The 21,954-nt window shown below is 43.4% G+C and overlaps 6 protein-coding genes across 6 annotated transcripts; 2 read left to right on the forward strand and 4 right to left on the reverse strand.

The window, feature by feature from the left end:
• Nucleotides 1–657: 657 nt before the first annotated feature.
• Nucleotides 658–3,686, forward strand: Bfra_001070 (uncharacterized protein; the record flags this gene model as incomplete). Its single annotated transcript, XM_037331510.1, has 2 exons — nt 658–1,764; nt 1,815–3,686. The coding sequence occupies 2 exons, from the start codon at nt 658–660 to the stop codon at nt 3,684–3,686; spliced, it is 2,979 nt and encodes a 992-aa protein (XP_037197843.1).
• Nucleotides 3,687–4,928: 1,242 nt separating this feature from the next.
• Nucleotides 4,929–6,407, reverse strand: Bfra_001071 (putative ras-like gtp-binding protein; the record flags this gene model as incomplete). The annotated part of the gene is made up of 3 exons (XM_037331511.1): nt 4,929–5,129; nt 5,221–6,013; nt 6,193–6,407. 3 exons carry the CDS (start codon nt 6,405–6,407, stop codon nt 4,929–4,931), a joined length of 1,209 nt encoding a protein of 402 aa, XP_037197844.1.
• A 1,880-nt stretch (nt 6,408–8,287) lies between these two features.
• Nucleotides 8,288–11,687, reverse strand: Bfra_001072 (putative cytochrome b2 protein; the record flags this gene model as incomplete). Its single annotated transcript, XM_037331512.1, has 9 exons — nt 8,288–9,103; nt 9,154–9,368; nt 9,422–9,774; nt 9,925–9,980; nt 10,039–11,055; nt 11,109–11,384; nt 11,443–11,480; nt 11,534–11,567; nt 11,619–11,687. The coding sequence occupies 9 exons, from the start codon at nt 11,685–11,687 to the stop codon at nt 8,288–8,290; spliced, it is 2,874 nt and encodes a 957-aa protein (XP_037197845.1).
• An 899-nt stretch (nt 11,688–12,586) lies between these two features.
• On the reverse strand, nt 12,587–13,624 carry Bfra_001073 (putative calcineurin-like phosphoesterase protein; the record flags this gene model as incomplete). Its single annotated transcript, XM_037331513.1, has 2 exons — nt 12,587–13,037; nt 13,098–13,624. 2 exons carry the CDS (start codon nt 13,622–13,624, stop codon nt 12,587–12,589), a joined length of 978 nt encoding a protein of 325 aa, XP_037197846.1.
• Nucleotides 13,625–14,129: 505 nt separating this feature from the next.
• Nucleotides 14,130–16,722, forward strand: Bfra_001074 (putative plasma membrane channel protein; the record flags this gene model as incomplete). The annotated part of the gene is made up of 7 exons (XM_037331514.1): nt 14,130–14,197; nt 14,249–14,286; nt 14,344–15,233; nt 15,279–15,387; nt 15,439–16,306; nt 16,416–16,562; nt 16,623–16,722. The coding sequence occupies 7 exons, from the start codon at nt 14,130–14,132 to the stop codon at nt 16,720–16,722; spliced, it is 2,220 nt and encodes a 739-aa protein (XP_037197847.1).
• Nucleotides 16,723–17,662: 940 nt separating this feature from the next.
• Nucleotides 17,663–21,006, reverse strand: Bfra_001075 (putative sh3 domain-containing protein; the record flags this gene model as incomplete). Its single annotated transcript, XM_037331515.1, has 5 exons — nt 17,663–18,853; nt 18,918–19,015; nt 19,074–19,173; nt 19,278–20,707; nt 20,766–21,006. The coding sequence occupies 5 exons, from the start codon at nt 21,004–21,006 to the stop codon at nt 17,663–17,665; spliced, it is 3,060 nt and encodes a 1,019-aa protein (XP_037197848.1).
• Nucleotides 21,007–21,954: the final 948 nt, after the last annotated feature.

The raw sequence follows: 21,954 nt of genomic DNA on the forward strand, positions 1-21,954 counted from the left end.
TCGTTGTAGGAATCCTAACATTCAATAAGCCACCTGAAGGCCTTTACTCATCCTAGATAGCTGATTAAATGTGCTACGTCAAGGTTGGCTACACACAAATTGACAGCTTTTTATGATTATTATACTACTTGTAAGGTCATTGTGAACCCCCCCACTCGCTTGGCCTCGCCTTGTCCAGAATCAACCCCTTCCCCTTGTCCTCTCTCTAAATCTCCAAATTAAACGTCCCATTTACATCAAACAATTACAATATCCCGAAGTACCCCATCTCTTCTTGCCTGCTTTCACTTACAGGGCTGAAGGAGATGTGCGATGCAACTAACAGATAAGTCATGTAACCATTTTCCTTGATCATTTTTGTTATACTTTTCTCCTCTTCTTTGTCATATCTTCGATCTCTTGTCGATTTCTCTCTCTGGTAAAGAGTATTCCACTCTTTCTATTTATCTGCTTCTCCGCGATTTGTTCTCGCGATTCAAGGGTCTCCTGGTGTTACCTGTCCACTCCTTTAAGAAATATATTCGTTCAATATACTCGTTTCACCATTTACATCAGTCACATCACATTTCATCATTGTCAACAAAAACACTCGAGTAGACCCATTTTATCGGTTCAAAAAGGCACGAAAGTTCAGGCTCAGACCCAGGGTTATACACTATGTCGAAAAATATAACTAGGTCGAAGTCGGTGATGTCTCGTTTTAGAGGTCGAGATGCAACAGCCTCTAGTGCTTCACTTCACGTTACAGATGATGCACAGGCCAGGGATATTGATAAGAATACATTCCAAAAATTCGAACTTGGTCGCGAAGACCGGCTTAAACTTCCACAGAGACCATCAACTTCAGGTGGAACAAAAAAATCGACAGGAAATTTTCCCAAGAGGGCTCATACTGTCAAGAGAGAAACACGGGATGATCTATTTTTCAACCCTTTGACGGCACATGGAATAGACGGACCTACGTTTTATAACTTTCCTTTACCTTCTACTCGACCCCCACCTTCACCAGTTGTACCAGCTGTGCCCCAAATGCTTGCACCTTCACCACGACCCTACAGTCCTGATTCTATCAAGACAAGTAGGACTGCTCAACCTAACGTTAGTGAACTTGAGATTGGTATGGCACTTGGAAGTCCTTCACACCCACCAGAAAACTGGCAACAAGGTCAACAATCTCTCGGCATGGAACCAGTCCGTACTCTGGATCCAATGGACGACATGTCTCATTATGCCGATTCTATTGTTGCTCCGAAGCAAAAGAAAGGTCGGAAGTGGTTTGGCTTATTTGGAAGTAAGAAGGAAAAGACACCTGCATCATTCTATCAACTGAAACCAGAATCACAACAAGAAATCCCAACGAGTGATCCTTCCTCACCAGAGACTAAACGTACTGGTAGATCTCGTGGTCGTTCAACTTCTAGTAAAACTGGTAAGAAACCTGACATGAAAAGATCGCAAACGGCACCAACGACGCCGGGTTTACAACCTTCCTTCCAATCTTCAACCTCAACAAGTATTCGAGCAGGAACTCCAGATATTCGTGTTCAAGGTCCTATTGGAGTTGAAGTTCTACGATCATACCCTAAAGTATCACCCGAAGGACCAAAACTTGACCTTGCACTTCCTTCGGTACAGATGGAAAGGTATAGTGTTATGTTTGGGGACATTTTACAAAACCCTTCCACTACCACCTCCTCATTACTTCAAAGACGCCAAGCAACACTTGATAGACTCAAGAGTGTTGAAGAAGCACTTGCGAATAAGGTTTGATATTCTTTCTATCATACTTGAACCACACTAACAACTTGAATCAGGAAGCAGAACTTGAGGCTCGTACAAGAGCACTCACCAAACGTAGGGCTACCTCACCACAACCAAATCACAACAGCCCATCATTCTCTCTCTTTCCAAACACACCCTCAAGACAAGGCAATCGTGAAAGCTCACCAACAAGAGAAAAGTCGTCGCTAAATAGATCCAACACCTCACCCGCCGCCCTATCTCCCTCTAGACCTTCATTCGCTCCAGGTTTAGATAATGATCTCCACGCCAATCTTGTGATTGATGACGAAACCTCCACTAGTTGGCGTGGACATGAACACAACGATTCTTCATCAAGTACATCTACTCAGAAACCACGCAAACAATCAGCAAGATCATCATCGAGTTCTCCAAGATCAAGACCTCAACTCCAATCAGCACGTACTTGGTCACCAGACGAATCTCAACTTTTATCTCCATCGTCCGCCGAAGAATCAGAAGCCGATGCACGTTCCATTAATGGTCAAGAAAGAGAAGATTTATATGCCACTTCGCAATTAACAGCAACCAAATCAAGGTTTGAGGAAAGAGAACCAACGTGGCAGATGATCAACTCCAAGAAACAAAATCACGGAGCCCCATCCTCGATATCGGGATCGACGACTAGTGAAGCTAGCACGGTATCGTCATCAAATTCTACTTCATCATTCTCAAGTGTACCGGGTGGTTTCACCACAAACACAATACCCATAATGCTTGAGCATGAAAAAGTGAGAGAGAGAGGTTCGAGGAAAGCATCACCAACACACATTCAATCTCCTCAAAAGGGTAAAGAAACAAAAATCTCCGTTAAATCTACTCCTGGTCCACGACCAATTATTTCAGCTTTCAATACCACCACTCGATCATCAGAAAATGCACCTCGTCCTATCCTCAAATCTCCCACATCCGAAGATCAAGGTCTGAGACCTAGACCTAGACCCTCAATCCAACAATCATCCTCCAGTGCATCCCTCATGTCACCTCGTCCCTCACTCCAAAAATCTCCCATGTCATCATCAACCACCACCTCGATCTCCTCCCCACGAAAAATCCCCCTTCCCGCCTCTCCCCACCCCCCACGCACCACCTCCACCATCTCCCCCCTCCCCGACTCCTCCACCCACCAAAAACAAGAATCCACCTCCTCCATCACCCCCTCCCTCCTCTCCCTCCAATTCGACGACGACCCAGAATCCCTCTCCGTTCCCCACTCCCGCACGCGAGACCCCGAACAAAAACGTCTCGAATCCGCCGCCGGCGTTTCCATCGCGCGACAAATCTCCGTCTCGAGACAACAGCGTCAATTACTCATCCCGATTAAAACTAGCGGTACGGTATCGAAACGCAATCGCGAGAACTCTCCCGCTCCCGGCTCCGGGATTCGAAGTCCTGTTTCCGGGGGGAGTGGGAAAAAATTCATCACGGGGGAGGATGTAAATGCGAAGAAAGGCTCGCCGCTGGAAAGTGTAACGGAGTTGAGTTTTCGCGGGGGTGTGCTCTCTTCACCCTCATCATCATCCTCTTCGTCGAAAGGACAAAGCGGAAGTGGAAGTTTGGGGAACTCGGGGAACGGAAATAGGATGGAAATTGGTATCCATAGCGACATCAAAGTAAAACAAACTTCCAAACCTTCCACGCCGACATTGGTCGTGGTCCCCGGAGTCGAAGAACAATGGGGTGCGGGAATAGCTAGTTCGGGGGGCTTGATGAGTAGCAAGGAGAGAGTGGAAGCGATGATGAATGGCAGTCGTGGGAGTCCGCTGCTGGGACAGCAGGGTTGGGAGGAACAGGGGGGGAAAATGTTGAGTGGGAAGCCGAGGACGGAGTTGGGAACGGGGCATCAACATAGGAGGAGTGAGAGGGTGGTTGTTTTGGAAGCTTGAGCTTGAGCGGAGCTTGGCTTGGCTTGAGGAGGAGGAAGGGGGGATTCTTCATTTATTAATTTCTTTTATTTACATACTTATACATAGCCATAGTCGCACATAGTCACACATCTCTTTCTTTCTTTCTTTCTTTCATCCCAGGGGATTCAAAAGAAGGAAGAAGAAAGGGCGCGGGAAGGAAAGGAAACTAGAGGAAAGGCAGAAAAGGAAAGGAAAGGAATTCAAGGAAGAATCTGGGGACTTGCTTGCGGTCCAGCATTTACGAACGCATTGTTTCATATTTCTATCGTTCGACGTCACCACCACCATTATCATTATCATTATTATTATTCCACATCGTATCGGGAAGGAGTGAAGGAGTTTGAATAGCGATCGATGATGGGGCACAACTGAATACAAAGTTACAAATTTACACATGTGTCGCCATTTCTTGTCTTGCTATCTCGTTACATGCTTTTTTGCAAATATGTTTGTTTGCTTGTATATATATATATATTTATTCATATTTATATTCATGTGCACATCTATTCCACGCTCCGAATATATGGTATTTCATTTCTGAAGATCTGGATTGTAAGAAAGTACGCATGCACACAATGCAAGCAATGTACTAGCAATCAATAATCCATATGTAATTCATGTATTCTACATATCCTATCTCATTCCATCCTATCTTACTTATTACTTAGATAGACTAGGTAGGTAAATATCTATTCCTCATTCACACTCCCTCCTTTCTAACCCGCTACACCACACCACACCAGATACTTCTCCATCATATTCTCCTACTATTAATCTGATATAAGTATCTACCCGATCCTAACCATCCCGACCCCTCAATGTATATCTCCCCTACCCAAAAGCCACTCCATCCCCCAAAATGAACACCCTCCCTACTGATGCAAAGAACAAAACAAAACAAAAAACGCCTCGTATGTATGTATGCGTGCATTCATTTCCCTATCATCACAACTCTCCCGCCCACCTCTTATTGACCTCTTACCCATCCGCCCCTAGTCTATCACATGAATTCAAATCAACCCCCTCACCCCTTATATAGACACAAAATACAAATGCCCCGAATGAAAACCGAAAGCAGAAACAAACCAAAAATCATAACATCAAGAAGAAAAATAAAGTAATAAATAAAAAGGGTATCAACTCTCTTTCTCTCTCCATCTCTCACTCACTCATTCTTCTCCCTTTCTCTGTTTCGAGCTCACTTTCTTTCGAACCTCGGAGTCAACTATCCAATATCGATATCCAATCCTCTGAAGTGGAATTTCGAATCTCGGTTATGGCGACCAGGCTACTATCAAAAGAGGCGAAGAATGATTTATATGCACCATTCTTTCTTTGCTCCTCCTTGCCTAGTATCTGATGACAAAAGATCCGGGTGAAGAAGTGCTTTTTCGTGATATAGTAGTCAATCGAGCCACCCATCTTTCAACAGAATCTCTAGAAGCTCCACCGCACTCTCTTCTTATAAAATAGAGTCTTCCTTATCTCAACAACATCTCCCCCTTCTCTGAACCTCACCCCCCTCACCCCTCTCTTCATCCCTCCTCTCCCTCCCATCCGCATTCCCATTTCCATATGTACTCCCAATCCGCACTCCCGTCCCAGCATCACTCCCCCCAAGCGGCGTCCCCCCTGTTAGCCCCAGCAACCAACTCCTCCTGTCTCCTCTTCCCACTCTAAAACTTCCCCCAGGCCTCATGATCCCATCAAAATATCCTGTTTGCCCCTCTATCCCCATCCCATCATTCCCCATACCAGGCGTACCGGGAGTCGCTACCGCACTCAAAAGTTGTTCTTTCATCTTGTTATTCTGTTCCACAAGTTTTCTCGTGATAACTCTAAAAACCTCTTCCACGCCCTCTCCACTCTCCGCACTAACTTCATGACAACAATCCCATCCCACTTCCATACCCCAGAATCCAGAACTTCTCTTACTAGAAGGCGATCGTGCACCTTCTATCCCCATCGTGCCTTGACCACCAGATCCCCACACTCCACCTCCGGCGCCGCCCCAACTGCCGAAACCACGTTCTCCTAAAGCTGTAGCAGGTGGTGTGCTGCCTAAAATAGATGTGACGTTTTCGGCTACATATGCAATGCATCTCTCGAATGGAACTTCTCTTGCACTAGGATCTTTAGCAACGAGATCAGCTTTGGTACCTACGACATGGAGGATGATATCCGCAGGAAGATTGCGACGGAGTTCGGTAAGCCAGACGGACATTTCGGTGAATGAGGTTTGGGATGTGATGCTGTAGCAGAGGATACAAGCATTTGCCCCGCGGTAGTAAAGGCGGGATATGGATCTATAGATTAGGAATTAAGTCGTTAGCATGACATCTTGTATTTGTATTGTTCTTGTTCTTATCCCCATTTCTCAATATGTGACACCCCCCTCTCCCCCGTTCACCCATCTTTCCCGTCAACTTCTCCTCACACACACAACCTCCCCTCGCCCCAAGAAATTTCCACACCAAGTACATACCTAAATCTTTCCTGCCCCGCCGTATCCCAAATCTGTAATCTCACAACTGTATCACTCTCGGCATCCACCACTCTCTTTGTCAGAAAACTCGCCCCCACGGTCGACGTCGTAGTTTTCGGATTGAATTGATTTTTTATATATCGAAGAAGGAGTGATGTTTTGCCTACGCCTTGGGCGCCTAGCACTACTATCTTGGCTTCGAGAGAGGTGCTCATCTTTTCTAAATTCGGGTGTGTTAAGTGTGGGAGGAAAGTTGGTTGACGGTCGAGATCGAGGAGTCGAATATGCGGTCTCGTAATAGGTATAGGTAGGTAGTTATGAGGTGACCGTATGGCGTATGTAAATTGTAGATGGGCAGATGGGTGAATATCTCGCAATATCTTCAGTACGAGAATGAAGTTCCGCAGTGATCCCTCTCGATAGCCCTGTCACAATGTGACTCTGCAAAATTCCACGATATAACTCCGCAGCTTATTTCCTTCCAGCCGTTTGTTCGTTTCTTCACCCGTCTGCTCGAATTCTCTCCAAATCCAATATCAATATATATTTCTTCTCTTTGCGCACCTTTCCTCGGCGTAGTTCCAAAATTGCGTTCGGCAGTTCCGCAGAGTTGCAATCAAATCTTCCTATTGCCCCTCCAAAAAGATCACAAATTTTCAACAGATGCCCTACGTATGCTCCTAGTTTCCTACTCTTCTACGGTTCTTCTTTTCCTTTCTCCTCTCCTTATCGTATATATCTTCCGTCCTTCCGTCTGCAAATATGGTATTTCGTTGCTAAGCTGTTCTTCGTTTCCTCGTTCGTTGATCAAGTATGCCTATTCCTACTCTTTGTTGTTTCGATGCGTCTGTTTCGTTCCGTACCGTAATGATTCATACACTCATATCGCTCTCGTTCTTGTTCTTGAATTTGTTCCTCGTATCATATCTTCATTTCTCATTCCATTTCGGCTCATCCTATTTCAGCTCATCTCCCAATCCAAACCCTGAAGTCGTATGTCGTAGATCCTTCACTCTCGTTCAATCTAAAAATCTGAGTCGAATCCAATCCAAATATTCACTCTCTGCTCTGATGTCCTTCCGACGCAATCCTAGGTATGCAAATCAATCCTAACCAATCTATCTGCCCAAATTCAATTTATATGCGTATTCAAACTCTGTCTCTTCCACATTATCTATTCCAAGCTCTCGACAAACCCGTCTGAAACCAATACAAGCAAGTACCTAGTAAGCCGCACAAACAGACAATCAAACGAACAAGCAGATAAACAAATCAAACCGACGATAGCAAACTCGATGAAAGTTGCACAATATACACCAAACTTGTTATATGTCTTCACGCAACAACCAAGATCAAGTTCCGAATTCGAAAACCAAAACCCAAAAAAAGAATGTATGCTAGATAACCTTTATTTAAATTATCGAAATTGCTTTTTGGACTACTTTACCATACTATACCATAATACTTTCTCAGTCCTCTCTTAATATCAAGTCTGACAGGTAGACCCAGTGAGCTAGAATCCACCATGACGCACCTAAGAAATCCCACCCCTAGAATAATCCCCCCCAAACCTTAAAAACTAGGGGGGTAAAAGTAGAAATCTAATGCCCAGAGATCAATGCCCAGGTATAAAAAAAATCCCTGTCGTTGAAAGCAGAATGAAGAACCCCGAGTTTCTTGTTCTTTGCAGCACACATGACTTTCAAAGGTTCTCATAGTCGTTAAGTCGATCAGCTGTGATGCATTCTGACGCAGAGAAGATTCAAAGTAGTTTAATCTTCAAATTTGCGGTGTGAAACATATGTACTCATGACTGCATTTAGCAAGTATTTCAAGGTATGGCTTGGAATGAACGGGCTGATGGGCTACGCAGTACGTTTCGGCTTAGATCGGGCCAGGGCATGAAATCGGTAGGAGCGTTTGGTCCGAGTCGTACAGATATGGGATTTTGCATTTTATTGTAATTTTCTAGACGCAGGTGATTTAACTGCTTTTTGGGGTTGCTTTGATAGTACATAGCCTCTCTTTAGCAGATGAGAAGATTGAAACACGTTCTTCAAATTCCCAAAACAAAACCTTCTACTTTACATTTCCTTTATGCTACACAATCAGTACCCATTCCTACTCTATCTCCCTTCGCTTCCTTTGTATAATGCTTAGGGCCATCCGCACGGAGTTTGTTCACTTCGCACGGCAGTTCTAGCGGATTTCCTTGCAGAATCTCTGAAAGAACAGATGTGTCTCCTACTTCATCTAAATCCAAACCCGGAATATCCTCGTCCGAATCGTCTCCAGAACTTGGTTCATAGGGAAAGGCAGCCCCAGCCATACCTATCACACGCATTAAAGCCCATTGGAGTTCAAGGAGCTTGAGACTTGGGAGGGGTTGCTTTATTGGATCGGCAGTCTTGAGTTCGAAGATTTGGCCGGATTTGATGGCTTTGCCGCCCGGACAGTATAGCGATGTATAGCCGTAATCAAATGCACCCTCATTGTGATCGAGGTTCTCAGTGGAGATAGGTGCTGTCATTAGATTCATAGTTGATCGGATGTCGGTCTGTTTCTTCTGCCAAAAAAACTGGACTTTCAATGTGGTTTTGTCGTCAGAGATAGAAATTGGCTTCAAGGCAAACGCCCCTCGATTCCATTGGACATGTGCCGTCTTTGACAATGTTATTCGATTATCAACCTTTTCGTCTCCTATTTCAGATAGCCCTCTTGGAAAAATTTCAGCTTTCCAAGCAGCCACTTTCTCCTCTGACCAGAAGTTTCTCAAATACTCCCAAAACATGTGTCTCGCCCCAAAAATGTTCTCTTCTGAAGTCGATATCCGGCAAAAAGGGTATATATGTGCTACTTCGATGACTGAATCGCCAGTAAGCACACAGCAATGGTGGTCACGATCCTTAGCCTATAAAATATGAGCTTCAAATAGTAAAGAAATGTGCATTTCAAGCTTACCAGATCCGAAGCAGCCTTGCTTCTATACAACGACGGCGAACTAACAGGGGAATTGGTACTCGTCTGCTTGTCAGCAAGGGAGGAACTGACAGGTGAACCTGTCGTTTTTTGCCTCTTAGCAAGCGGAGAATTGGTTGAAGATGAGCCCAAGCCCCGTTTCGATTGTGTTGTGTTTGGAGTGGAAACACGCAATGTTCCTTGATTACTTTGCGTCCCTATAAATCAATAGCAATAAAGAAAAAAAAAGCAGATTATATATTCTACTTACAGTACAATACTGTTATAAAGGCTTGGGTCGCAAAAATACGAACCATTACAGGGGAAATGCGAGCAATGTCTATAAGTTTTTGAAGTGCCTGAAGGTCACACACTTGACAGAAAGCCCAGAAGTATGGAGGTACATCTCCTACTTTTTCTTGGAAAACTTTTAGTAGATTAATTCTTTCGTTGCTAGGGACATTGAAATCCTCCATCCTTTCTGAGGTTGTATCAGTGTCGGAATCAACACGAAGAGATGTGGAGATGGGGAAAGATGGTGGGGTTCGGTACAGGTGAGTGAGTTCATTAACTGGCGATCCTATGGCGCGTTTCCTAATGCAGAAACCCCAACATGAATAAATACTATGGTAATATTTAAGTTCCGCGTTATTGATATTTAAAATATGTGAATGTCTCGAATTATGTGTACAAGTCTTCTTTCTCTAATCAAAAAGTTCCACCCCACAAATACGCATCTTCCTCCATATATCTGCTACAACTTCACAACTTCACAACTTCGCCTTGGCTTTCTCTGCTGGATTCGCCAGAGGATCATAAGTCGTCATACCCTATTTAGCTGTTAGCTGCCAGTCATTTCCCATATCATATCAAGAGAAGGATACTTACCAAAGTATCAATCGGAACCATTGTAGTATGTGAACTTAATCCTCTAGTGTCGATCAATGTCGGATTCAACTGATCCACACTCGAACACCCAATCAACCTCATATTCATTTCCATCTCATCTTTCAATAACTGCATAGCACGATCTACACCCGCCAATCCATACGCACTCATAGCATACAAGAAAGGTCTACCGATTCCAACACCTTTAGCACCTAAGCAAAGTGCTTTGATAATATCCGTGGATCTTCTGATGCCGCCATCAATATAAATCTCGATACGATTTTCCCATCCCCGTTCTCGAAGAACAGGCATAACCTCTGCGAGAACTTCGATACCTGATCGAGCAAAATCTAATTGACGGCCTCCGTGATTAGAGAGTACAACACCTTGAACGCCACATTCGACAGCTCGAATAACATCTTCTACACGTTGAACACCCTTGAGAATGATAGGCATCTTGGTAATAGACTTGAACCAAGGAATATCTTTCCAACTCAAAGCTGGATCGATAAAACTCGAAATAGCTCGTGCTGCACCTTGAGAGTTATCCGTGGATTGCCCACTGCTTGATTGAACAGAAGATCCTACATCCGTAAACTTTGAACGCATATCCTTTTCTCTTCTTCCTAATTGAGGAGCATCGACTGTGATGAATAGACCCTTGCAACCACGATGTTCGGCATGTTGAACAATCTTCTTTGTAATCTCTCGATCCTTATTGACGTATAATTGTAACCATTGAACCTGCTGTCCCTCTGCGGCATCCATGATTTCATCAAACGAGCAAGATGCTAGAGTAGGAATCATTTGTATAACATTGTGTTTCTTCGCCGCTCGTGTGAAGACGACCTCTCCTTCGGGGTGTCCAAGCTTTCCTAAAGCTGTAGCTGTCACATAGAAAGGGATATCGACTTTCGTTCCAAGCATAGTTGTAGTAAAATCGACCTTTTCCACATCCACAAGAACCTTTGGTCGAAACCATATCTTATGAAAGGCGGAATGATTTTCTCGCATAGTCTACTAATGTTAGCCATTGCATCAATGTTGAAGTCAGGAAGGGTCTGTCTTACAATTTCATCATCGGCACCGCTAGAATAGTATGCCCAAGCAGTCTTCTTCATAACCCTTCTTGCCACAGACTCGAAATCCATCAAATTGTAGCATTGTTCTAGAATTGGCATACGTGAAATTCTTTCTTGTCTTGCCTCTTCATCTGGATCAAATTCCTTCTCTTCCTTCTCGACTGTGCCCATATCAACTGGTCCTAGATGTTTCGATTTATCTAGAAATTTATCGAGAGTATCAGGGGGATGAATTGGCTCGTATTCTTCTGTAGCATCTTTGCCCTATATTACAAAGTTAATTTCTCTGCATACCATTGATAAATTTCTGAGGGATATTTACGGCATATTTGAGAATGATCTTAGGTCCACCAGGATGTTCTGTCGAGATAATTAATATATAGCTTTTCCTGATACCACTTGTATCTTCATACCAGGTAAGAATTCCGTAACGTCATAAGCTTTTCCCTATATCAAGAGTCAGTCCTTGCCCCTCCATACAATGAGGCAAATACATACATGAACAATAACCCAACATGACTCTTTCGAGTTATGTTCTGCAACTTCTTGTCCAGTTAACTTGGCCATCTTTCCGTTTAGCTTGTGATAATCCAATGTCTTGATATCTTCAGAATCGCAATCACAATGGCAATTGGAGAAGAGATATGTAAGTGAGAGAAAGATGATAAATTCAAGAAAGATGCTAAATAAAAGAAGAGAAACCCGAGTGTATATACTATCAAAGTCAATAGCTAAGACCTAAAGATATTTTGTGGAGTAGCCTCGGAAATAGAGGTCCCTATTGAGGTAACGGAAAAGAAAAGAAAGGAATTCCATGCTCGGCATATCCAGCCTCTCAATTCAGATTCGCCTTTTCGGATGAATGGCGAACGAATGAAACACAGAAGGTATACCGATTTGGGAGGAGTCACCGTCCAAGCAAGCATGTGTATTTGTAATTGTGTCAATGCGAAACTGGAGATAAAGTCTGGTTGAGATTTATCTCTCATTGCATTCTCTTTACAGGAATTTACGTGGTGCTAGAAAGTATTTAAGGAAGGTTGCATTTCGAAATACAAATCATACTTTGACCCACCAGACCTCGATAACAACTTATCCCCGTACCTTGACGATGAGAGCCCAGCAGCCCCACCGACTTCGGATGCGGGGAGAGCTACGGTAAGGATGAAAGTGGTTTGACCAATAAGATATCAGATATTAGATACCCAGGTGTCATCTGTTTCTATGATTCCAGTTATTCAGACCGGTTGATGTAAAGGAGGACGACTTGAAATACTATGTCACTACCGTCTTGAAGTACCGAAGGACTATGGAACATCTTCCAAAGGGGGGCGAGTATATTGTCAGTGAATGAAGTTCAAAGCACATGTCACCTCTACAAGTCCTGAGCTATGGAAAGTTATATGTCATATCTTATCCTATGTTTTCTTGAGGATAGACTTCTCAATCGCTATTACGTTCATCATTCATAGCTCTACAACTTCAACTGGATTCCCCACATCGGTCGATGATTGATAAACAACCGCAGCATTGATCATCAAACCACCGTTTCCACCAGCAGGACCAACCATTAGTCTTTGCCATAAGATGCCCTTTACTCCATACCAAATCACTTTCACAGCATCTATCCATGCCAAACTTGGTACAAAGTCCATGATTATGCCTCCTCTCTTCCTTTCCATAAGTCTCTCATAAGCTTCTTGTCCCTTGTCCCAGAACACAGCTTCGCGACCATGTCCGGAATGTATATGCCCAAACACATGAAGTCTAGGTTTGACCTTCCATATTTCTTCCAGTAACGACTTACAACCTAGGTTGATATCGAGGTGATGGCGAGGTGGACAGTGTGTAATTAGAATATCTGTATCTTTCGGTATACGATTGTCCCACGGCGCAAGATGTCTTTGATATTGAAACCTGGCAATTGAGAATACGATTAGCATTCAAATTCTCCCCAAAGGATTGCGGGCTTCTTACGCAAAATCAGAACCACCACATTGAGGGATATCGGGTGATCCATAAACCTTGAGCTTTCTCCCGCCCTTGAATTTCAATGTGATAGCTCTGTTCTCCAAATAATGTAAACTTCTAAAATTCAATTTCCTCTTCTTATCTTCTTCCTTCCTTGATTTGGGATCAAAATAACTATCATGGTTTCCACAAATAAACACTTTCTCTCTATGCGGCTGTTGGTCCAACCAATCTATCTGGGCTTGTATTTCTCCCACCGTACCCGCATTTGTCAAATCTCCTGCATGTATTAAAAGATCTCCAGACGGAATTGGCAATGTATTGCAATGTGTATCTGAGATACACACGACTCGAACGGGAGGTTTGTTTCGGGGAGGTTTGAAAGAGGTGCCACGGAAATAGAGGAAGATGGTATGGAGGTAGAAGATCAATGTGCGGAGAGGAGATTCGAGGAGAGAATCAAGAGGAGTTGGAGGATCAAATATATTATTTCGACGAGACCATGGGTATATGGTCTTTTGTTTGGGTGCCATGATTGAGGTGTGCTGGCGCCTGTTGGCGGATACCAGGTAGTTTTAGCAATTTGCTCTTGAGTGTTGATTAGATATACCTATGATTAGGTCAATCCTCAATTAAGAGTTGCCTTTCGACATCCAGGATAAAGTAGACACATTTCCATAAAGCGTAACCGATATTGGAATTCACTAGAGAAGGTAGTTATCTGTCTATTGTACCCTTACCTAGTCAATTGATACTCAACCGGAATAAACGTGGGGTGTATGTGTGCACTCTATAGCTTCACCAAGGCCAAGCTTCAAGATAGGTGACGCGACAGGGATAAATTCAGGATCCCCAAATTTAGCGCCGATTTCGTCATGGATGTTTGATGGCTTGATTGAAGCTTGTGTGAATATTATCATTCAACAAAGAGCTGGTTATTTACCAACTTTTCACCTCTTGTTGATTTTATATCTTCTGCTACATATCTGCGGAAACTCGAGTCGATCAAAGTTCTTCTGGCAGATTTGCATCGACAATATGGCTTCGCTCAAGAGTATTTACGAGCCAAATCCAGCTCTTGGAAATGCTTTAAATACCAATTTTGAGTAAGTGAACAGGAGGGGTTGGTAAACATTAGCTGATCAGATTTTGCACAGAGTCGACTTTGTAATCGATTATCGTTTTGCTACTACAAGTATGACAACCCAATGCTCCCCATTCAATTTCGCAGATAACTAATTTACCCCGCCAGACAAGGTCGAAGCCGAAGCACAATTCGTGAAGCTTATCGAAGCTCTCAACGATGTTGGGTTGATGACTGAAGTGCGAAATGGAGATAACTGTTCACTTCTTATATTTGTCAAAGCTGCTTCGGACAGACATCTGCGATCCGAAGTATATCGCTCCAGAGTACAAGATTGGTTATATGGAGTTCGAACAGCTGCACCAGAAAAGAATATGCAAGAGGCTTTGAGTGCAGAACCAATGACTGAAGCTGAACGACTAAGATTAGTATACTTGTTGATCACAAAACCGAGAAATGAAGGTGGTGCTGGAATCACGCCTAAGAGAGGAGAGTGGAAGGGAGTCGAATCGATATTCCCCCTTCATGACCATGAATTCAATAAGGCTTGGATTAAGGAAATTACCTCCAAGTATCTTCTGACAACCAAGGATCTAGAGGATATCAAAGACAGATTTGGTGAAAAGATTGGATTTTATTTCGCCTTTCTACAATCTTATTTCATGTTTTTGGTATTTCCTGCGGCATTCGGATTTTGCGCTTGGGTTCTCTTCGGTCAATACTCCCCAATATATGCCGTAGTCAATGGCTTGTGGGGAATCGTCTACACGGAATACTGGAAGAAACAAGAAACTGATCTTGCAGTACAATGGGGTGTTCGAGGAGTATCCAAAATTCAACACAAAAGACCCGACTTCAAGCATGAAAGAGAAATCAAGGATCCGGTTACTGGAGAGCAGATCAAGTTTTACTCTCCAGTGAAAAGATTGAGTCGTCAATTGCTGCAAGTACCTTTCGCACTCTGTGCTGTTGTTATACTGGGAAGTTTGATTGCAACTTGCTTTGCAATCGAGATCTTCATTTCTGAAGTTTACAATGGTCCATTCAAGGCATATTTGGTAAGTATATTGGTCATAAATTTGAACTCAGCTAACAATAGATAGACTTTCTTACCAACTGTCATCCTGACAGTGTTCATGCCAACACTGTCTGTTCTTTTGACAGGATTTGCCTCAAAATTGACAGATCTTGAGAATTATGAAACTACTGACGGTAAGTGACTATCCCATGTGCCCTAGTTTTAATAATTCTAACCTTCAATAGCACATGATGCAGCAATGGTTCAAAAGATCTTCGTCCTCAATTTCATAACATCTTACATGCCAATCTTCCTCACAGCATTCGTCTATGTTCCATTTGCTCAACACATCGTCCCTCATCTCGATATTTTCCAAATGGCCGTGAGACCATTTGCGGAGAATGATGAACAAATGACAGCACCAAAAGCCGGATTCCAAATTAATCCTGACAGATTAAAGAAACAGGTCATCTACTTTACAGTTACAGCACAAATCGTCAATTTCGCACTCGAAATTATTGTTCCATATGTCAAACGTAGCGTCTTCAGAAAATACAAAGAAGTCCAAGCTGATCGTGCCGCTAAACGTGGAGGTTCCTCAACACCGGAAAGTGATCATCCAGAAGAGGCCGCATTCTTAACCCGTGTAAGAAATGAAGCTGAATTGGGTATCTATGACGTAACAACAGATTTCCGAGAAATGGTTATTCAATTCGGTTATTTATCTCTCTTCTCAGTCGTTTGGCCCCTTACTGGTCTTTCTTTCTTGATTAATAATTGGATTGAACTCAGAGGTGATGCTCTCAAGATCGCACTGGAAACTCAACGCCCTGTTCCATGGCGCGCGGATTCTATAGGCCCATGGCTTGATGCATTGGGTTTCTTGTCATGGTTGGGAAGTCTTAGTACGGCAGCTCTGGTGTACCTATTTTCGGGGGATGGATTTGGACCGGATGGAACACCAAGTAAAATGACGGGTTGGGGAGTGTTACTTACTATGTTTTTTTCGGAACATATCTATTTGACTTTGAGAAGAGGTATTCGATTGGCATTGAGTAAGATTGATAGTCCGGGATTGCAGAGAGAGAGAAGGGAAAGATTTGCAGTTAGGAAGTATGTTGTTCCTGCCATGTTTGCTTCGTTTGTGCCCCTTTTCTCGTCCGTTTAAAGGGTGTCTATAGGTTTTTTACTTTGAGGCGTAAACTAATTGCGGGTGTGATAGACAATATTTACAAGAAACGATATCGCAAGAAGCTGCGGAGAAGGCTGCTTCAGGAGGAATTACAAATGGGGAGAAGATTAGTAGAAATACGCTAGAGGAAGAAGCAAGAGAATCGAGTTTGAGAGGTCATGGAACTGCAGAGGAGAGGTATGCTTCAGAAGTTACGGAATTGCATGTGATGGTATTGGAGACTGACGAAATCAATAGATTCTGGCAGAGACAAAGAGGACAGGGAGAAACTATCGCGATGGGAAGAAGTTTTATTAATAAGACGGCTCCGAATGTGGAATCGAAGAAGGAACTTTGATTAGGTTTTCGTCTTATTGTTCTTGATGACTTTGTGGTTGGATGGGCAAGGATAGGGTTCACGGATGAGGGTAAGGGGAGAGTAGGAATCGAAAATGGAAATGGAAATCGGGAGGGAAAAAGCGAAGTCGAAGCGAGGGAGATATTCATACGGGCTTTTTGTGCGTTTGATCATTTTTCATCGTCCTTTTTTGTTGGGTTTGATTCTCTTCATAGCATCTATCTAGGTATGCATAGCGTGGAATCGTGATATGAATGGAATGGAATGAAATGTTGAAATAAATAAATAGGATGGGATGTGCTTCTTTTATGAATCAATAAATTACACCCACCAAGTCTACACTCAACAAGCAAAAACAAGCCAAAAGTAAAAGAAGCCTTCAACTATACTCCTAAATATAACTATGGTATCCCAACTTTCAAATCCAAGTCAAAGCCAATCCAATCCAATCCAATCCAATCCAATCCAATCCAATCCACATCCACATCCAAATCCCAGGTCCAGCTCCAAACCCATCAAATCCAAATCCTCATATGCATTTCTCCATTCTCCATTCTCCGGTTTCCATTCCAGCCCTGCAAGTCACATATCCATGGTGAATTCCCAATCGAAATCGAATCCCATTCCGTCGAATTCAAATTATTCATCCATCCATCCATTCATCCATTCAGAATTCCGACTCCCATCCCACATCACCTGGAGTGCTCAATAACTTCCTCTTCTTCCTTCCTTTCTTTCTTTTGCGTTTGCGTGTGTATTTGCGCTCGCCTTATCTTTATCTTTATCTTTATCTTTATCTTTATCTTTGCATTGAGATATATATTCATGTTTGCGAGTACATGTGTGTGTGATTGTCGTTATTATCATAGGTAGTCATAGTTGGGATCCCATCTTTTACTACCATCCAATCCCCCTCCCTCTTTCATTCACCCACCAACCCCTAACTCCTCAACCAACTACTCCCCAAAATACCCCCACTCATACTCCCATTACTCCCTCTATTCACATTGCCCGGCGCGCCCTTCGAAGCCGACCCTACACTTCCACCACTCCCCCTATTTCCACCCCCACCACCTAACCCACCATCTCCCCCCGAAGTCCCCGGTCTCACCCCCACATCCACCTCCAACCCCGACTGCACCCCCACCAACGGACTGCTAGGCGTGCTCGCCGTACTCCCATTACTCCTCACGCTCGCCGCCCTCCGATGTCCATATCCCATCAAGCCACTCAGCGAACTTCCACTTCTTTCCCTCAGCGCCTCTCCCTCTTTCTGCACCGGACTTTGCGGTCCCCTCGCACTCCTATTCCTACTCAAACTAGAAGGAAAACTAACCATCCTCCCTTTTCCTCCCGAGAATCCAAAAGCTGCTCCCAAACCCCCTCTTTCCTTTTTCTCAATATCCGTGCCTAATATCTTCGACGCTTTAGCATTACCAGACGAAGAATCCGTACTTATTAAATCCTCCACAAAACTACTCGGGAAAAGTCCCCATTTGCCTTTACTAGTACAACCACTCCAACACCATTGATCTTGCCATGCATACCCTACGCTATATATTCTCTCTCCTTTTGAAAATTTAAGCCATCCTTCTTCTTTATCTTTGGGTTTCCAATCCCATTTTGCAACAGCTTGGAGAGAACTCTGTGGATTCATTTTTACTTCATCTCGCGGTGGTGAGAGGAAAGAAACAGTGTTTGCGGGAAAAGATCCTCGTTCGCCATCATGATACCCTATACACCAAGTACCTCCAAAGCGTTCCGGAAACGTAATCCCTACAATTTTCGCACCGTCTGCAAAATGCATACTTTGTTGACCGTCAGGATCACGAAAAGTTTTGGCGACAGGTTTTGGATGATGGGTTGTTATTGCGTGAGCAGCAGGACGAGATGCCACTTTGGATGTGATCTCAGACATGCAGTAGGGAGAAAATTTAGGTTCGTGGATTGTGAATTGAATGTCGAAATCAAGGACTGAAGGAGGTTGGATTCCGTAGACGGTTGTGATCCCTGCTACTTGGGGAAGGGGACGAGGGTGACGGGCTAGGTGACGAAATAAGGATGTTACGCTAAAGAAAACGGTTGCATCGTGTTCTTCAACTGTGCGGTGATCTTCAATACAGAATATACACTGGATTGCGATGTTAGCTATTTGTTTGAGTTCAGAGCGCAGGAGGAAAGGATTGACTACATACACCGTAGATAGGATCATCTATTGAAGACGTTTTAAGATGACATTTGGAAATAAATCGTTGACGCCATCGAATACCGGTATTAGAATATATACCAGAACCTATACACAAACTAAGATTAGCATCCTCCCCCACGCTCAAAAGATAATTTACACATACGATCAAGTAATCTATCCTTTTCCACGTCATTCCATCCAACCTCATAAGCACATTTAATACATCTCGCACTGAGAGTAGCACTATAATGGCCCTGATCCTTCTGTTAGTACAGACAAACCTAAGTATTAGCAAGGGAACGCGAATAATATCTGACCAATGAAATAATGAACAAAGTAAAAGTAAAGAGGAAGCAATTCTACATACAGAAGGTCTTTTAACGACTTTAAATCCAGTTTCCCCTCTAATCATTGCTTTAGCCCCGGGACAAAATCCATCGAATTTATAAAACGAACTATCATGCCTCATAGGACAATCTATACTTTTCATTGAAGGAGTGGCTCTATGCATTGCTAGTTGACTTTGACTTCGATTTTCTGGAATAGGATTTGGAAGTTGTATTGGTACTGGTTCTGGATCTTGAGTTGGTACAACTTCTAAACCACTTTCGATAACAGGAACAACTTCTAATCCATCTTCAACTCCATTACCAAAACCAGGCAGTTGTAATGTGGTGGCCAAGGATGTAGTGGAGGTTGGGGTTGTGGTTGCAGTTGCCAGTCTGCCCCATGAAGCTGGATCATGTATTTCAGAGATTGGTGGACTAACTGGACTTTTCAACCATAACGAAGTTCCTGATTCTGAAGGTTGATATTCGCTAATACCAGGACTCAAGGGCGTCGCCGAGATTGGCGTCGGAGGTTTCAGTGAGGCGGTAGGGAAATATTCATTATCCGGTTTCGTCGTACTCGAAGATGCAGGTGTAGCATCTCGATCCCGTAATGATCCATTCCTTGAACTTCCTCCCTGAGAAGTCTGACCTTGACTCCTTTTCCGTCCTATCAAATCATCATATCCACTTCCTCTAGAACTATGCCTCTCTATTGGACTACTAGCTGACGAATATGAAGACCAAGGAGATGTAAGCATCGACCCATCACTAAAAGTTTCGCTTGCCCTATTCTCTTCTATCGAGGAAACCGATTTCCGTATTTCATCATGGAATGACATACGAGACTGTTTCCTTCGTTCTAGAAATTCCTCATTCGCATTCAGTCGTTGACAAACCAGTTCTTTAGCTATTAATATTTGCTTTGAAGGTGGTGTTTCATATCCATATTTGGGAGGAGGTGTAGCTTGTATCGATTCTTGATAACTTGGTTCTGGAGATGGACCACGAGGAGGAGTCCTTGGTCCCACATCGAAATATGGTCCGCTCAGACTCCATGGATCTTCCTTTTTGGGAGATCTCCTTGGAGGATCAGATAATGAAATTTTATGATCAATAACTTGTCTATCAATCTGGGAGGGCAGTGATGAATATGGTGGAGCGGTAGAATTTATAGAACCTGTTACCGGTGGTCTTCGAGGAGATTGTTCCATAATCGGTACATGTGCAGGACTCAATGGGGGAGATCTATCCTCCATCCGAAAGTGATGACGATCCGTCTGATCTATCCGATCCCGAAGATTGTTGAAAATAAAAGTACATTCTGTCCGACATCTTTTCGATTGTTGTTTAACATTTGTAAAAGCTGATGCTTGAAAAGATTCGAGGTTTTCATCGAAATCCTGACATTCATCAATTTGATCCCTCAGATCAATCTTAACCTCTTTCAATCGATTTTGAATAGATTCTACCACATCGTCAGTCAACAACTCCCATATATTTCCATATTCCTTAACATCACTTACCATCCTCCATTAACGCCTTAGCAAAATCTTCACCGTATGATCCTACAGCATCTCTATAAGCATCCGCAATAGCCTGACTAGTCTTTTCCAAATTCTTCTGTAAATTTTGTGCCAACTCCGATATATAAATTAAATTACTCGGCCCTTCGCTCGCAGATCTCGCAACCCTCTTCGTTAACTTTATCCCCGCATCTAGTGCCTTTATGATGCCCTTTATGGGAGCCGCAAAATCGTCCGACATGTGGGCGGGAGCTTACGAGCGTAGCTCGCGAGTAGTGAATATGGCTTCGAATAGTTCGTATATAAAAATATATTCCAGACGCACCACTTCACCAAGGACGGGATGACCTAATTCGCAAAGCGTCTCCTAGCCCGACCGTCTCGCGCAGAGGCCACTCCACTTCCACTTCCACTTGTACTAATCTTTATCGACAAATCTTGCGCCAGTAGTGTTCGGGGTCGTGTTTATGTTCGCTTTCAATCGATCAATCGAAGGGTATGTGTGTAATATCGAGCCCGTTTCCGTAATATCTAATCCAATCCCTCCTCCCAAATAACCAAATCTCAATCCGCGGTACTGTATGGAATGTAAAGAATGTAGTGATCAAATATATGTACTAGTCAAAACAATAAATTGAACGATTGCACAAGTCATCAAGTATGCTGGCACGGTAGCACTTTGAATGAATGATGGTGAGGTCTGTGTCTGCAGGAGAAATGAAGAGCGCGAAAGGATGACTGCAGGTAGTTTGTGTTGTGTTGCGCTGAGGCTCTTTGCATTACAATATGATATGTATGTGTAAGTAACCTTTTACTCGGTAGGTATTACTCGTCCACGGGTCGTTCAGTCTTGTTGGGGAGTATAGATGTATGCAGTATGACCATATCAGGAAAAGTAACCGTCCAATATCGAATCCAAACAATTTACTGGCAGAAGTATGATCGATAGTGCGATTCTAGAAGTATGTATGGCTGTACAAATGTAAAGGGTACGATGCCCGAAAGTCCGTTTCCGTTGCCTTGCTACCCTCGTCTTGCCCTGCTAGCTGCTGACACACGATACGTAGATAGCCTTGAGAACTTAACTTTGCCAGAAACCTACCGGAAACCTACGAGAAACTTTGCTTTTTCTATCGAGCTTTCTTTCTTTCCCAGATTTCCATAGGATGCGAGCTCATATCCTATAGAA

Source organism: Botrytis fragariae, assembly GCF_013461495.1.
Source record: "Botrytis fragariae strain BVB16 chromosome Unknown tig00000001, whole genome shotgun sequence".
Classification (NCBI taxonomy): Eukaryota; Fungi; Ascomycota; class Leotiomycetes; order Helotiales; family Sclerotiniaceae; genus Botrytis; species Botrytis fragariae.